Source organism: Pelobates fuscus, chromosome 2 (assembly GCF_036172605.1).
Source record: "Pelobates fuscus isolate aPelFus1 chromosome 2, aPelFus1.pri, whole genome shotgun sequence".
NCBI lineage: Eukaryota > Metazoa > Chordata > Amphibia > Anura > Pelobatidae > Pelobates > Pelobates fuscus.
In genome coordinates, this window is record NC_086318.1 from 225,502,674 (window position 1) to 225,520,486 (window position 17,813).

Here is a 17,813-nt window from a genome sequence, read left to right on the forward strand (position 1 = left end):
GAGTATGTGTCGGCGAAGGTAGCCATCTTGGGCCCTGAGGCTTCATGGGCTTGTCTCCACATGGCCCCAATATCGTGGTTCTGGCTTGGCCGATCCGGCTTCGGTTTTTTGGATTTTCGACCCATGTTCGTTCTGCAACCTTTTGCCGGTAGCTGTAACTATTTTGGGCGGTTTTGTCGGTCTGTAGCAGCTTATTTTGCGTTTGTTGCTCAGGAGCTCCAGCGCCATGCGACCTCTCTGCTTCGCAGTTAGACTCCGCCCCCTTTATTTATTATTTTAATTATACGTATTTATATATAATATATATATGTACATCTATTGTATATATATATATACCGTATATACTCGAGTATAAGCCGAGTTTTTCAGCCCATTTTTTGGGCTGAAAAACCCCAACTCGGCTTATACGCGAGTCAAGGTCTGTATTATGGCAATTTGCATTGCCATAATACAGACTGGGGGGAGAGGGGGCTGGCAGAGCTGTACTTACCTGTTCTGCAGCTCCTGTCAGCTCTCTCCTCCTCTGCGCCGTCCGGTCAGCACCTCGGTCAGCTCCCAGTGTAAATGCTCTCGCGAGACTTACACTGTGAGCTGACAGAAGAGCAGAACGGACGGCGCAGAGGAGGAGAGAGCTGACAGGAGCTGCAGAACAGGTAAGTACAGCTCTGCCAGCCCCCCTCTCCCCCCCACTGAACTGCCACTGGACCACCAGGGAAGGAGAGCCCCCCTCCCTGCCATATATCAAGCAGGGAGGGGGGACGAAAAAAAAATATATTAATAAAATAAGAAATAATAATATAAAATTAATAATAATAATTTTTTTTTAATAATAACAAAAAAAAAGGGGTATAAGGACCACTATGGGGGGGGGGGGGGGGTATAAGGACCACTATGGGAGGGAGGGGGTGGGATAAGGACCACTATGGGAGGGAGGGGGGTATAAGGACCACTATTGGAGGGAGGGGGGTATAAGGACCACTATTGGAGGGAGGGGGGTATAAGGACCACTATGGGAGGGAGGGGGGTATAAGGACCACTATGGGAGGGAGGGGGGTATAAGGACCACTATGGGAGGGAGGGGGTGGGATAAGGACCACTATGGGAGGGAGGGGGGGTATATGGACCACTATGGGAGGGATGGGGGGGGATAAGGAACACTATGGGAGGGAGAAGGGGGATAAGGACCACTATGAGAGGGAGGGGTGGGATAAGGACCACTATGGGAGGGGAGGGGGAAGTAAGGACCACTAGGGGAGGGGGAAGTAAGGACCACTAGGGGAGGGGAGGGTAAGGACCACTAGGGGAGGGGTGAGTCAGGACCACTGGGGGGGGGGGTGAAGGAACACGGGAGTGGGGAGGTAAGGACCACTGAGGGAGGAGGAGGGGAAGTCAGGACATATGGGGGGGGGAGGGGGCGGCAACATTTTTTTTGCCTACGGCGGCAAATATCCTTGCACCGGCCCTGCACACACTGCATTCATACACACACACACTGCATTCATGCACACACACACTGCATTCATGCACACACACACTGCATTCATGCACACACACACTGCATTCATGCACACACACACTGCATTCATGCACACACACACTGCATTCATGCACACACACACTGCATTCATGCACACGCTGCACTCATACACACACGCTGCACTCATACACACACACATACGCACACACTGCATTCATTATACACACACTGTAAATAAATATTCAATTAATATATTTTTTTTAGGATCTAATTTTATTTAGAAATTTACCAGTAGCTGCTGCATTTCCCACCCTAGTCTTATACTCGAGTCAATAAATTTTCCCAGTTTTTTGGGATAAAATTAGGGGCCTCGGCTTATATTCGGGTCGGCTTATACTCGAGTATATACGGTACATATTATATATATGTAACGTCATTCTAAGTGTATTTTAATATTAATATATATACTTATATTAATATTAAAATACACTTTGACGTTGCATATATATATGTATATATATTGCATATATAATATATATATATATATTTATTTTAATTTTATGTGTAATATTTTTTTTTTTTTTTTACAGCTCCCACCAGCAGGGGGACTGTCTGATATTTCAAACAGTCCGCCTGCTGGCAGATCCATAGCCAGCTATAGGGGGCCATGTGATCGCTCTTTGAGAGCGATCACATGGCCCCCGGGGGCCTCATTTGCCGGAGGGGGGCTGCCTGGGCTCTCAGGCAGCCCCCCAGAAGAGGATCGCGGCAGAGGTGAGTACACCTCTCCTCCTGGGGGCTTAAGCAGTTACAACGTACCATGCCGCCTCAACGGCTTTAAAGCCCTTTTAATGTGGGACGGCATGGTACGTCATAACGGCGTTAAGGGGTTAAGCGTAACACAAGCTTCTGAAGCTGTGTCCTTAAGGGGTTAATGGGCTTACAACTATAGTGTCATAACCATATAACATAAACTTTAACCTTTCAGAATGTTAAACTTAATTAACTACCAGATAGTCAGTCTTAGATGACGGGACTGCCTTTTCTTTAAAACATTTCGCTTTATTAACCACCATATTGCCAGTCAGTCATAACTAACCTGACTGCCTTTTATTTAAAACCATTTACCACCATATCCTTCCTCAGAACTTGACCCCGAGGATGTCTTTTGCTCTAATGCACTGCAACAATACAATTAAATAAAATTAAAGGGAGGGAGGGCATGGTCCATCTGTGCCACTCCTGCTTCAGTACACTTTGACAGGGTTACACTTGTGCTGCTGCTCGTTATGTTGTCCCAGTTTCCCGCACTTTTACTGCTTGCGACCTTCAACCAATCCCAGGCCAGCTCCAGTCCCTAGCAACAACTGTGTCATCATTTCTACCCAGATACCTGTCTAACTGCCCAACAATCACAAAATGTAAAACTTCCTCACATTCAAATCACAGACAAGGTAGATTTACTTTGTTGCCGCCATACATATATGCCACAGGGGTTAGTGCCTGTGGCTTCTATACAGGACACAATAATGGCTGATATAGCTTTGTTTCATGGCTATTATTTAGCAAATCTTAAAATAATTTATATTATTTTCTCTCTTTTTATTAATTCATGATGCTAAGCGAAAAATAAATTCTGCAAATTATATAATTTTGTGTTTTTGAACAGGTGGTGCATTTTATACTCCTGAGACTATTGACACAGCCAGGCTGCATTATCGCAATTCGTGGGCTGCTATCCTTCATGCATTGGCTCTTTGGCTCAACTGTACTGGATTTAACAATTCAGAGGTTATGGAGGAAGCAACAGTGTTAAGTTCTCAGAAACGCAGCACCACTGTGACTCTGAACCAGTCAGCAGGAACACCACCCAGTACCAAGTCTCTGACTGATCTCAACAAGGATAGAATGCATCTCATTTTTGGTAGGTGAATATGATGGGCAAGTTATTTAAGGCACGATGTAGCTATGTATATTGGAATCCTATACAATAGGGATGGGTTGGTCCCCAGATGTTGTAGAACTGTAACTTCCTTGATGCTTTGCCATTCTTAAGGCTCGGAAAGCAAAATTTCTGTTGTAGCTGTACATCATCTTTGGATCTACCATTTCCCAACCATGATATTTAACACATTCTAAGTGCACACATACTGTTGGAAGACTTTAAAAAAAAAAAAATTAAGGTCAATGTGTAATGATTGTGATAAAAAACCATTATGAAAAGGCACCTTAATGAAGAATCATGCAGATGTGGTATAAAAGTATTTACAGCATTTCCTATATTGGAAATTAACCATGCTGTTTGCAAGTGATTTCGGGCCTCTGATATTTATTTTCTTGTCAGACTGTTGTCAACAATCCAGTAGTCTAGAGTTGGCTTGTTTGTGCGTTTTTTATTCCCTATACAATGGTTATTTATTTTTGGTATTTTTAATATTGCAGCGAAAGACCAAGCTATCTTTTTGCAAACTAAGCTTAGAAAACAACATGCGTATTGGGAATATGCTTTTATTTTTGAACCATAAAGTAGTTTGGCTTTGAATAAACACATGCATTCTTTTTGTATGCCTGAGCTGATGCATTAAGCACTAGTTCACTACTGAGCATAGTATGTAATCCCAGAGAAGTGTATGAGTCCGATTTATAGACCAGATCTTGATCATGATTGTTCATTCAATACAGTATAGATGTGACATTGTCAGAAAAACCTGTGAGGGGAATCCTAATTTATATGTATATTCAGGTATCAGCATCCAGTTCTTCTGCGCACCCCGGCCAGAGGAGCCCATTGACCATGTAACAGCATGTCTTCAGGCCCTGCACATACTGCTGGAGTCACCATTTGCCAGAAAACACATTGCAGAAGACCAGGTACAATTTTTCTTTACTTTAAAAGATAAAACCATTACTTTTTTCACACTCCAGTTCAATTAGTTAGATTTATACTGTTGGTTATCTGGAAGATCCTATCTTAAGTATATACCTGGCATGCTACTGTATGGATCAAGTGCTAGATAGATGGCCTGTGCATGAGTACCAAGAGAGATGATAATAACAACAACATGCTATTACACAAATGTTTTATCTTTAAATGAATGCAGAAATTATCTGGAATGCTCCTTTTGATTTCTCGACTGATGGTGAATGTTTAAATGACCATGAATCAGTGACTTAATAAATCGATTCTATCTTTAAAATATATGGAAATTATATTTGCGTAGTGTTTACAGAATGCTTGTAACTGCAAACCAGTAAAAAAAAATTAATTAAAATAAAATCAACAATTAACTTTGTTAAAACCTTAAAGGTATTGCAGATCTTCTAATAACTTCTATGCAGAATATAGAGAATTGTGAAATAATTACATATTTCTGCATATTTGTGAATGTGTTAAAGCACCACTATAGTGCCAGGAAAACAAACTTGTTTTCCTGGCTCTTTAGGGTCTTTAGGTCCCCCTCACCCTCAGGGTCCCACTCCTGACGGGCTGAAGGGGGAGGAAGGGGTTAAACTCTTACCTTTCTCCAGTGCCAGCTCCCTCGGCGCTGGGGACTCTCCCCCCCTCTTCCGATGTCATCCGCCGAATGCGCATGCGCGCACGCATTCAATCAGTCCATAGGAAAGTTACTCTGGTAACATTTGTTTGTAGCGAGCTAAACACTGCATGCAGGCTATATATGGGTTTCTTTTTCTAAAATCACCTGTCCTCGATCAATAAAATTATTAAAATATGTACGTTTTCCACTGATATTTTGAGTAATATTGTAGCACAGAGTGCTACTATAAATATAACAGTCAACACATTGTTTAATTGAGAATATTTAAAACTCTACTTTTACTTCTGTTCTAGGTTATCGGAGTGGAGCTACTGAATGTTCTACATCGCCTGCTCCTTACCTGGGATCCTCCTTCAGTACAGCTGCTTGTGACTACAGTTGTCCAGCAGATTGTAAGAGCTGCTCAAGATAATTTGCAGGAGCAAAGAAATGCACAAAGTAAGAAAAGCAGCATTTTATATTTATGTATATATCTTTTTTACTTCGTGAATATTCAGTGGCAGTTTATCTAGTGTAATGTTTAAGAGAGTTTGTGTGTATATGTATTTACAAACACACACACATTTTATATATATATATTTGCAGTGATGTTACTTACGCAAAGGATGCTGGGTGGGCATATGCAAAAAATGTTTTAAATATATATATATATATATATATATATATATACATACATACATACATACATACATACATACATACGTATGAGCCGAGTTTGTCAGCACATTTTTTTGTGCTGAGAAACCCCAACTCAGCATATACTCGAGTCAGTGTCTGTATTATGGCAATTTACATAATACAGACTGGGGGCTGGCAGCGAGCGCTTACCTCTCCTGCAGCTCCTGTCAGTTTCCTTCTCCTCCGCGCTGGTACGTTCAGCACCTCTGTCAGCTCCCAGTGTAAGTCTCGCGAGAGCCGCGGGGTCATAGTGCGGCTCTCGCGAGACTTACACTGTGAGCTGACAGAGGGAGCTGCACGGACCGGCGCGGAGGAGGAGGGAGCGGACAGGAGCTGCAGGAGAGGTAAGTGCTTCCTGCCAGCCCCCCTCCTACAAAGTGCCCATCCACTGGACCACCAGGGAGTGAGAGCCCCCCTCCCTGCCATGTATCAAGCAGGGAGGGGGGACGAAAAAAAAATTCAATAATAAAATAAAATAAAAAATAATAAAAAAATAATAAAATAAAATAAAAAATAATAATTAAATATAATGTGGCGGCCGCAGCCTTATTAACCTGTATTTTTATTAAAGCCTGTACGTATCCCTTTAAGAACCAAGGGTACGCAATAGTATTGTACTGTGTGTTTAACGTGTTCGCATGGTGGCGGTGTAAAACCCGTTGGCATGCAGGTAATCGTTCCACGAACAGGGATTTCCATCCCTGTTCGTGAAACAAACAAACTACCGAATAGAGACCACCCTCAGAGGATCGTGTGGCTCTCGTTAAAGGTTGCAACATTGTTGCAAACGGTGAATTAAGAGGATTCCGGGTGGCCGTCGTTCGGCTACCGACCACGCGGCGGTCGGCCATCTTGGATCCTTTGTGAGCCCAGCGGTGTTCGGTCGTCGAGTGTCTGGAACTAAAATCGGACGCTCGGCGGCACGAATACCGCTGGACTTCTAGGCCGTTCGGGAGCCCCGGTCTTTCGGTATTGGTGTCTATGGGCTCATTCGGTAGTTTGGGGAGAACTTTGAAAATAAATGTAATATGTGCGGCGTTCGGTTATTTAAGCTGGGATCGGAGCGGCACTTTCAGGGAATGTGCGCCCCGACCCCAGCTATCTGCCGAACGCCTGTTCGCCCAAATCTGCCGAATAATACTCTAAATATATATTTTAATGTAAAAGTATGTTTCTGCTGCACGAGGGGATAATGCACTTAATAGTATATCCTGGTGGGACGGTCCCTCTCGTGCAGCAGTGTATTATGGGGGAAATGTCTCTCTGTTCCAGTCCCCCACGTAGTCCCCTGTTCCTTCACCCCTGAATTGTCTGTTGGGAAACCCCTTGCATGGGAATTCCCATAAATACTGCAAGTCTGTGAATAAAACCTCAGTTGACCTCCAAGCTATGTGTCGTCTAGTTCTTGGAGGGAAGGGATTGTAACTACGCTACCTGTCTTGTACCTATCTTGGATTGCTGTTCCTGTCTACCAGCGGAGATACCTTGGATCATACCTCTACTCCGCTACATATAATACAAAATAATAATTAAAAAAAAATATTAAAATAATAAAAAAAAAAAATTATAAAATTGCCCAGCCCCCACCAAGGCTCTGCAACACACACACACACACTGCACTCATACACACACACACTGCACTCATACACACACACACTGCACTCATACACACACACACTGCACTCATACACACACACACTGCACTCATACACACACACACTGCACTCATACACACACACACTGCACTCATACACACACACACTGCACTCATACACACACACACTGCACTCATACACACACACACTGCACTCATACACACACACACACACTGCACTCATACACACACACACACACTGCACTCATACACACACACACACACACACACACACACTGCACTCATATATATATACACACACACACACACACACACACTGCACTCATACACACACACACACACACTGCACTCATACACACACACACACACACTGCACTCATACACACACACACACACACTGCACTCATAGTGTCTTTGACCCAGGAGGGTCGAAACGTTGATTTCTGTTAACCACAGTTTATGTATTTTTTTGGAATGCAGTAAATACTTTTTTCACTTGAATGAAGACCTAGTGTTCTCCCTTTATTGCTATATATATATATATATATTACTACTACTACTTTAGATTGTAGCAGAGTGTCATTTCTTCAGTGTTGACACATGAAATAGAATATTTACAAAAATGTGAGGGGTGTACTAACTTAGATTTGAGTAAATGTAGTGTGTGTGTGTGTGTGTATATCTATAGATATATACACACACACACACACACACTATATTTACTCAAATCTAAGTTAGTACACCCCTCACATTTTTGTAAATATTCTATTTCATGTGTCAACACTGAAGAAATGACACTCTGCTACAATCTAAAGTAGTAAGTGTACAGCCTGTATAACAGTGTAAAATTGCTGTCCCCTCAAAATAACTCAACACACGGGCATTAATGTCTAAACCATTGGCAACAAAAGTGAGTACACTAATAGGTTGAAATGTCCAAATTGAGCCCAAAGTGTCATTATTTTGTGTGGCCACCATTATTTTCGAGCACTGCCTTAACCCTCATGGGCATGGAGGTCACCAGAGATTCACAGGTTGCCACTGGAGTCCTCTTCCACTCCTCCATGATGACATCACGGTGCTAATGGATGTTAGAGACCTTGCGTTCCCCCACCTTCCGTTTGAGGATGACCCACAGATGCGCAATAGGGTTTAGGTATGGAGATATTCTTGGCCATTTTTCCTTTACCTTCAGCTTCTTTAGCAAGGCAGTGGTCGTCTTGGAAGTGTGTTTGGGGTCGTTGTCATGTTGGAATACTGCCCTGCGTCCCAGTCTCCGAAGGGAGGGAATCATTCTCTGCTTCAGTATGTCACAGTACATGTTGGCATTCATGGTTCCCTCAATGAACTGTAGCTCCCCAGTGCTGGCAGCACTCATGCAGGCCAAGACCATGACACTCCCACCACCATGCTTGACTGTAGGCAAGACACACTTATCTTTGTACTCCTCACCTGGTTGCCGCCACACATGCTTGACAACATCTGAACCAAATAAGTTCATCTTGGTCTCATTGGACCACAGGGCATGGTTCCAGTAATCCATGTCCTTAGTCTGCTTGTCTTCAGCAAACTGTTTGCTGGCTTTCTTGTGCATCATCTTTAAAAGAGGCTTCCTTCTGGGACGACAGCCATGCAGACCAGTTTGATACAGTGTGTGGCGTATGGTCTGAGCACTGACAGGCTGACCCCCACCCCTTCAACCGCTGCAGCAATGCTGGCAGCACTAATACGCTTATTTCCCAAAGACAACCTCTGGATATGACGCAAAGCACGTGCACCTAACTTCTTTGGTCGACCATGGCGAGGCCTGTTCTGAGTGGAACCTGTCCAATGAAACTGCTGTATGGTCTTGCCCACTGTGCTGAAGCTCAGTTTCAGGGTCTTGGCATTCTTCTTATAGCCTAGGCCATTTTTATGTAGAGCAACAATTCTTTTTTCGGATCCTCAGAGTTCTTTGCCATGAGGCGCCATGTTGAACTTACAGTGACCAGTATGAGAGTGTGTGAAGGCAATAACACCAAATGTAACACACCTGCTCCCCATGCACACCGTAGACCTTGTAACACTAACGAGTCACATGACACCAGGGAGGAAAAATGGATAATTGGGCCCAATTTGGACATATCCACTTAGGGTTGTACTCACTTTTGGGGCCAACGGTTTAGACAATAATGGCCATGTGAGTTATTTTGAGGGGACAGCAAGTTTACACTGTTAATACTTTACATTGTAGCAGAGTGTAATTTCTTCAGTGTTGACACATGAAAAGATATAATAGAATATTTACAAAAATGTGAGCGGTGTACTCACTTTAGTGAGAGAGAGAGAGAGAGAGAGAGTGTGTGTGTGTGTGTGTGTGTATATGTGTATATATACATATATGTATATGAAACCAGGGGTCTGCACTCTCCTGAACATGCATAAATGGGATGCTGCAGGGGGGGCAATTTATACAATACACGCTGGATCTTATGTAGTGTGTGTGTGTGTGTGTGTGTGTGTGTGTGTGTGTGTATATTCATATTCAGAACTCTGCATTTGTGGGTTGGGGAGGAGTGTGTGTTATTAATGCAGGGGCAGGGGTTATTTACAGTTTTTCTCTTTTTAATGTGTAGTTGCTCATTTAGTTTAGGTAGTATGTATGTTGTAAAGGAACACTTCAACCACCAAAGCTGCTACAGCTTTCATTTATGTCCCCAAACAACTTTAGCTTAATGAAGGAGTTTTGATATATAACTCATGCCCCTGCAGATTCACTGCTCAATTATCTGCCATTTAGGAGATAAATCACTTTGTTTATGCAGCCCTTGTCAAACCTCCCTTCCTATGACCTGCACAGCCTTCCTAAATACTTTCTGTAAAGAGTCATCTAATGTTTACACAAATTCTGTTTCATATAAAATGTCTTATCTCCTGCACTTTTAATATCTTGCTAGACCCCACAGGCACATCCTATGAGTGATTAAAGTTCAAGTTACAGAACAGGAAATACAATTTTTTTTTTAAAGTAGGTTAAATCTGAGGTATGGCTAGAGCTGCATAAACAAACAAAATATATTTAAAGGGACACTATAGTCACCAGAACAACTACAGCTTATTGAATTTGTTCTGGTGAGTAGAATCATTACCTTCAGGCTTTTTGCTGTAAACACTGTCTTTTCAGAGAAAATGCAGTGTTTACATTACAGCCTAGTGATAACGTCGCTGGCCACACCTCCGATGGCTGTTAGAGATCCTTCCTGGGTCATGGCTGCCTAAAATGCATCCAAACATTCAGTATCTCCTACCTCTGCATGCAGACACTGAACTTTCCTCATAGAGATTCAATTCATCTCTATGAGGAGATGCTGATTGGCCAGGGCTGTGTTTGAATCATGCTGGCTCTGCCTCTGATCTGCCTCATTGTCAGTCTCAGCATTGTGATTGGATCAGGCCACCACTTCTAATGATGTCAGCAGACTGCTTGTTTTTCTGAGTCTAACAGCATGCAGAGTTACAGCTTCAGGCTTGAATACAGTAAGATGTTTTCTATATGTATGGAGGCATGAGGGGCCCAGGGGGGCTAGATGGTGGTTTTAACACTATAGGGTCAGGAATACATGTTTGTGTTCCTGACCCTATAGCGATCCTCTAACTTTTAAATGGAAGAGAATTGAGCAGTGAAACATTAGAGGCATGATCTATACACCAAAACAGCTTCATTAAGCTAAAGTTGTTCTGGTGACTATGGCATCCCTTTAATAGTGGTAGAACAGTATTGTTCTAAAATGTACTAATGTTATGTAAGCATTTTACTATACATGTCACTTTTTCAGAGAAATATAAGGGGGGCCAGAGAGACAAACGGCCACACTCACACTATAATGCTTGTTGAAACCAATGTGAGGAAAAGGGTAAACTATTTTGTGTACTTTTATACAATGAAAATTGTGTGTATCTATATGGGATAATGTAGATAAAAAATCTGTATGACTTTGGGTTTATTCAATAAACTGGACACTAACTACAAAATGGTAGATTTTCTTCCAAAATAGTTAACCTGGAAAAATAGTGTAGTTTCCAACCTTTTTGTACTTACAAAGGATTACTTTTTTATTTTCTCATTCAGATAAAGATGACACCAGTGAAAAAGAAACACAGCCACCTTTAGGAGAAGGTGAGGAAAGCGGTGGTCTAATGCCAGGTAAATCTCTGGTTTTTGCTGCAATGGAGTTGCTGATGTTCATCTTAGTGAGACACATGCCACAGCTCAGCTCCAAGATGTCAGACTCTCCAAGCCACCTTGCCACCAAAACACAGCAGCTTTCGGAGGAGAGTGCACGTTTGGTTGCATCCACAGCGACAATCTTAGCTGAACTCCCATCACTGTGCTCACCAGCAGGTAAATCTTTCAGATTACCCAGTTTTTTATGTTGAGTGAAACTTTTCAATCAAATACTTTGCCACATACATACATTCCTACCAAATTAAATGGGAAGTCATTTTTAAATGACAGAGGCAGCTGCATAGATTTGCATATAATTGAGCTATTGCTACACTATCTCTTGTTTTGGTTGTAAATGTTAGTTTGATTACAACATTCTACAATTTGCCATTTCAGTATCATCTGTTTCTATGTGGCATTATGTAAACAGGATCTCTTTAAAATCAGATGTTTAGCCTCTGTAATCTAAACCTGAATCATTATGCCTGATGAATGCACTGTTTTCACAATTCCATATATATATGTAACTGTTTGTTTGTTCCGATTCATTATTTAGGATGTATGACCATTCTGCCTACAATCCTCTATCTAATTACAAAAATTTTGAAAGAGACATCAATAAAATCTGCAGACAATCAAGTACCCATACCTGTCAGTGCCTCTTTACAAGGCATAAAAACTATTGTCACCTCTTCTGTGGCTAAGACAGAAAAGACTAAAAAAAAATGGACTGATCTGATCCGGAGTACTCTAGCTTCCATTTTGGAACACACTCAACCAGGTATCAACACATTGCTTTGCTGGTGTATTTGTTAGTGAGGGTAGATTTGCATGCATAGACTTGCCCTGCTTCATCTTTAGTATATAGAAAGTAATTTGTGTGTAAAACTTGTAATACTGCCTGTGTAAAATGTAAATGTGGTGGAGAGTAGTTTACTTTTAAAGTATGGTTTTTTTCAAAATAGTGATATCCTATATTTAAAAAATAAATAAAAATCTATCAATATATAAAAAAAATGTCTTTATGAAAATACTAAAAATTAACCATGCCAGTTTATAGTCCTGTCCTATTAATCTTATATTATACAATAATAAATGATTATATATTGAGATTTCATTACACCATACTGTATTTACGCTAACCACTGTCAGACCCACTCCTGGTCACATAACCATAGGCTTCCCTTACACCACTTAAACATGTAGATCCTCCTGCTTTACCTTCCTACTAATCCTTAATTAAATGTACACAGGTGACTCCAAGCATAAGGTGGATGAAGTGAATATATTGACAGCCATTGTGCTTTTCCTCTGGTCGGCAAGTGGAGAGATTGTTGGGGTGGTGTCACTACAAAATGGCTGCATGAACAGATTCAAAATGGCTCTAAACTCCAGTGATCCCCAGGTGAGCAGAAACCTGAGAGTGCCTAAAAGTTATGTTTGTTTATAGAAAGCTTAGAATAGAACATAGAGGATATGTCTGCGTGAGGAAGTTATAATTCTTCTTACACTCTTTTTGCTAACATGGTTGGCCGGTTTGTAAACAGAGTAACGATTATCTGATTTAGTGCTATGTTTTTATTGTAAAGCACTGTTTATTTTCGGCCATTCTTTCCTCCCTTTGGCATTAAAGGGATACTATAGTCATCAGAACAACTACAGCTTAATGTAGTGGTTCTGGTATTTATTGCATGTACCTGCAGTCATCTTTTCAATGTAGATACTGCCTTTTCAGAGAAAAGGCAGCGTTAACAAAGCTGCCTAGAAACCCTTTATGTGCAGTCACTTAAACGGCCACTAGACGTGCTTTCTGGGTCAATGCTGCAGCACTGGCATTGTGTCTCCATGCTCTGCATGGAGGCGCTGAATGTTCCCAATAGAAATTTATTGATTGAATGCATCTCTATGAGGAGATGCTGATTTGATGTTCACATACAATAGCCTCCCAAAGCTTTACTACGGGAATAGTATTGGATTGACTGAGATAATCAAAACTGATCATCTCCGCTACGAAGGAGGAGCCAGGAGTGGCGAGTCCAGCGTGGGGGAAAAGTGTAGTAAAAACACTTTTTCAAGAGTGATTTTAGGGGGGCCAGGGACATAAACAGCCACTCAGACACTCTAGTGTTCCTTTAAGGCAATGTGAGGAAAAGGGTTAAGTGTTAACTATTTTGTGCACTTTTAATAACTTGATCTTTAACTAAGCTTGCTCTATATTTTTTTTCAGGTTCAAGCCAAATGTTACCAGCTCCTGCTATCTGTTTTCCAACACCCCAATAGAGCACTCTCCACTCCTTACATTCATGGATTAGCCCCCATCATGGTTGAAAATCTTAAGGCTGTTGAAAGACAAAGACCAAATCAACAAGCTGAGCTTATAGCAGTTCAGGAAGGCATCAGAGTACTAGAAAAATTGGTAGCCTTAGGTGAAGAAAAAAATAGTAAGTAATTTGGCTTGTTGTTTTCACCTGCCATTTATTAACATAGAATGTGTTTGTATTAGATTGTGTAAGTCAACACTTAAGAAACCTGAGAATGAATTGAGTTATGGTTATTCAGCTGTTACAGCTGACACAACTTCAGTTTTTAGAAATTAGGGGAAAGGAAAAAGTTCCTTAACTTGACTTTATAGTTCTTCAGATATTTGGCTAGTCTACTTATGTACCTGTCAAAAGCATGTAAACTTTGCTAGTGTATATTGACATAACACAACAGTACAAAAGAGGCCTATGAGTAGGCAAAATCCCTGAGCAATAGATTCTGCTTTTGGGTACCAAGGATAAAGAGAGAGAAGAGGAGGAAATAGTAAGGAACTCTTAATCAGAAGGAAGACATGGGGGAAAAAAAGAATTGGTGGGGGTGAGAAGGATTGACAGTCAAAGTACTCAAGGAGCATCAGCTACCTTGTCTGCGGCTCCATCACCAGGCCCAAAGACGATCCAAATGCTTCTCACTTAAATACCAGTTCTACCACCAGGTGCAGGGGACTGCTATGGGCACGTCTTGTGCTCCATCGTATGCCAACCTGCACCTGGGATGGTGGGAAGAAAATGTGGTGTTCTCTGATACCAATGCCAAACAGACAAAAACAGATGCTCAAGGTCTCAAACTACAAAAGTAAATGAGACCCTATGCATACCTGGATATATGTATAGAGTTTGTGGAAGGGTACTATATACAGATACTGGAGGCTGATACCAATGCTGATTTCACAAAATATGTATTTTTGTGGAAGAGATTTATCGATGATGTCCTCGTTGTCTGGACTGGCACGGAGGACTGTTTCAGATCCTTTGTGGAAAATCTGAACTCCAATGATCTCAATCTAAGATTCACGTTTGAGATCGGAGGAACCACACTTAACTTTCTAGATTGCACCTTTAACATCTCTAAAGACTTGGTAATTGATACTACCCTCTATAGGAAGCCCACCTCAACAAACACCATGCTGAGGTGGGATAGCTATCACCCGACACCCCTCAAAAATGGGATTCCAGTTGGACAGTACCTCCGCTTGAGGAGAAATTGCTCAACTGTGGAGGAGTTCATGGATCAAGCTAAACTCCTGAGAACAAGATTCAAAGAGAGGGGATACCCCAATCGTTGCCTCAAGAGGGCATATCAAAGGGCACTATTGAGTAACAGGGAAGACCTCTTAAAAGACAAGGCAACACCATCCAAACAGGAACCCATTCGTTGCATAGCAACGTTTGACTCCGGATGGGACCAGTCCAAACGGATACTGGGTAGGTTCTGGCCACTGATCTCTCAAGATCCCCAACTGAAGGGAGCTGTGACTCCATTTGCTTCTCTTACTGCACGAAGAGGGAAACATTTAAAAGATGTCTTGGTTTCCAGCCACTTGTCCTCTAGATGCGCCACTACTAACTGGCTTTCAGTGCAGGGTACCTACCAATGTGGTAAGTGTGTAGCCTGCCAATATATGATGAAAAACTCTAAAATACTTCCAAATTTGATAGACAATACGGCATGTCAAGTGAAACACTTCTTCAACTGCAACACGAAAGGCATCATATACCTATTGACTTGTGTATGTGGACTTAGGTATGTGGGGAAAACCATACGCCCCTTTAAGAGGCGTGTTATGGAACACATACACTCAGTCAGAAACCTCAAAGATACCCCTGTCGCTAGACACATTAGGAATTACCACCACGGCGACACGAGGGGGGTAAAATTTGCAGGGATTGAGAGAGTCCTATTGGGTCGTAGAGGGGGTGACTTAGACCGCACTCTCCTCAGAAGAGAATCCTTCTGGATTTACAGTTTCAATACACTGACCCCCAATGGTCTAAATGAAGGGTTCACGTTCACTCCCTTCATTGAAAAATGAATTACACTGAGAGCATTATCTTATACCATCAGTAATGCTTCTATCTTTAATCTGTATATATTTCATAAATTTCTGTAAATACTTTTGTTATATTTTGAATAACTTGGATTACATATACCTGTCCCTTTAAGAGCTGGGAGTCTTGGATGCTGTCATCTTCAAGACATACAAGTCTTTGATACTGCCTTTTTTAAGACAAATTTAAAATTATTATTAGACCCGTTCCTATATGTTTTATTTTGAATTATCATCACTATTATTATTATTTCATTATTATTATTTTTCTATAATTATGGATGCACACCAGTGTAATATGACTGAGTCATAATTTTGCTGCATCCCTCTAGTTTATAGGAGTGATTCATCCCTTCTTTATTGATTCTTCATAAGCATACAATTGGGGTCTTTTTCTTTATTTTGAAGCAAGCATTTAGGTGGTTTGACATGCATTTGCATATCCTGTCAATCAGCCCATGACGTAATCAGATGGGCGGAACTGATTGGAACGCCGTTTTTTGGCGCGAACGAATCCTCCACTCCCTCCTTATGTTGCCGGCTCTCTAGGTATAAAAGAGCCGTCAGAAGGACAGCACGACGCTTGTACCTCTGACGAAGGCGCATTTTGAAGCGCTGAAACGCGCGTTCGGTAGCTAGTCAGGAGTGTTTTCCAGACTTTGAGTCTTTAGTCTAGCCAGACTGTTTGTTCTTTTATCGGAACACTTGAGGTTTACTAAGAGGGGTTCCAGGGGTTGAGAGTCTCTGTTGGCTAAACAGTTAGCCGAGTTTTAACTGGAAGTTTGGAGGTTCAGCTGGCGATTTAGTCTACCGAGTTTAGACACACTTCCTCTGCTCTATGTGGGTGGTCTCCTGTATGTACAATGCATGGGAGCTCCATAGGATATAGGGTTTTGCTACAAGTGTATATTTTACAGTGCTACTTCTTTATAGTACCCACTTGTTAGCTAGTATGCAACAGTTTTTCTAGAGTTGCCAACCTTTCCATTAAGGATTTAGGGTTTTGCTACAAGTGTATATTTCACAGTGCTACTTTTTTATAGTACCCACTTGTTAGCTAGTATGCAACAGTTTTTCTAGAGTTGCTAACCCTTCCATTTAAGAGTTTTAAAGGGCCAACATAGTACAACTCTGACTTTCTCCCTTTACCTCTCTACACCTCCCCTTATTTGGGAACAGTTTGGACTTTAGTTCTCTATCTATAGGTGGTTTTCAAGGACGACAGTTGATTTTTCTACGATTTCTATTGTCCATTACCACAGTTATTTAGGAACCACTCCATTTTTATTTTTATCTTTATTTTTGTTTTCTTCGTTATTTTCATTATTTGTGTTTATATTGTTTTATTATATTTCCATTAAAGGTTAAGTTTTAGCATTACAACTAGGAAGGGGTTTCCTACCTTGGTCGATATGGAATAGAGATTAGGAGTTTCCTATCTCTCTCTAGATCTTCCTCCCTTGTTCTTTTCTCCTATAACGTATGTAAGGGTTACCCCCTTTCCCAGGTTTCCCCAGGCACACTCATAGGCTGGTTGCCCCAGGCAACTAGCTTTTGGTTCTCTCTTCACTTAAATAGTCAAGTCATGGGGACAAACTCCCTGATACTGTTCCTTTCTCTGTTATATAGTTGCTATTTTATTTTTTTGTCTAATTTCCTAATTCTCTCAACTTTTGCACCTCATTTTTGGAATGCCGCAGGGCGAGTACTCTTCCAGAGGATTGGGATGAAGTTCTTCGCATTGGTTTAGAGGTGTTTTCGTAAGGGATTTTTGTAGATTGAGATATGCAGTTTGGTTTGGTGGAGAAAAAACTCAGCAGGACAAAGAGGAGAAGGACTCTTCAGTAGACAACACAGAGCAAATATGCTTTCAAAACGGCAAAATCTCTGAACACTCCCACTAGATGTGCAGT

General features: G+C 41.5%; 1 protein-coding gene across 3 annotated transcripts in view; it reads left to right on the top strand.

Annotated features, from left to right (window-relative positions):
- Window positions 1–17,813, top strand: part of HEATR5B (HEAT repeat containing 5B) — a 73,279-nt gene that overhangs the window by 53,549 nt on the left and 1,917 nt on the right. For all 3 annotated transcript variants that reach the window (XM_063443222.1, XM_063443223.1, XM_063443224.1), the window contains exons 29-35: window positions 3,147–3,401; window positions 4,221–4,348; window positions 5,328–5,472; window positions 11,436–11,708; window positions 12,088–12,312; window positions 12,785–12,936; window positions 13,759–13,972. In XM_063443222.1, coding sequence (XP_063299292.1) covers window positions 3,147–3,401; window positions 4,221–4,348; window positions 5,328–5,472; window positions 11,436–11,708; window positions 12,088–12,312; window positions 12,785–12,936; window positions 13,759–13,972 — 1,392 coding nt within the window. The remainder of the gene's footprint in view (window positions 1–3,146; window positions 3,402–4,220; window positions 4,349–5,327; window positions 5,473–11,435; window positions 11,709–12,087; window positions 12,313–12,784; window positions 12,937–13,758; window positions 13,973–17,813) is intronic.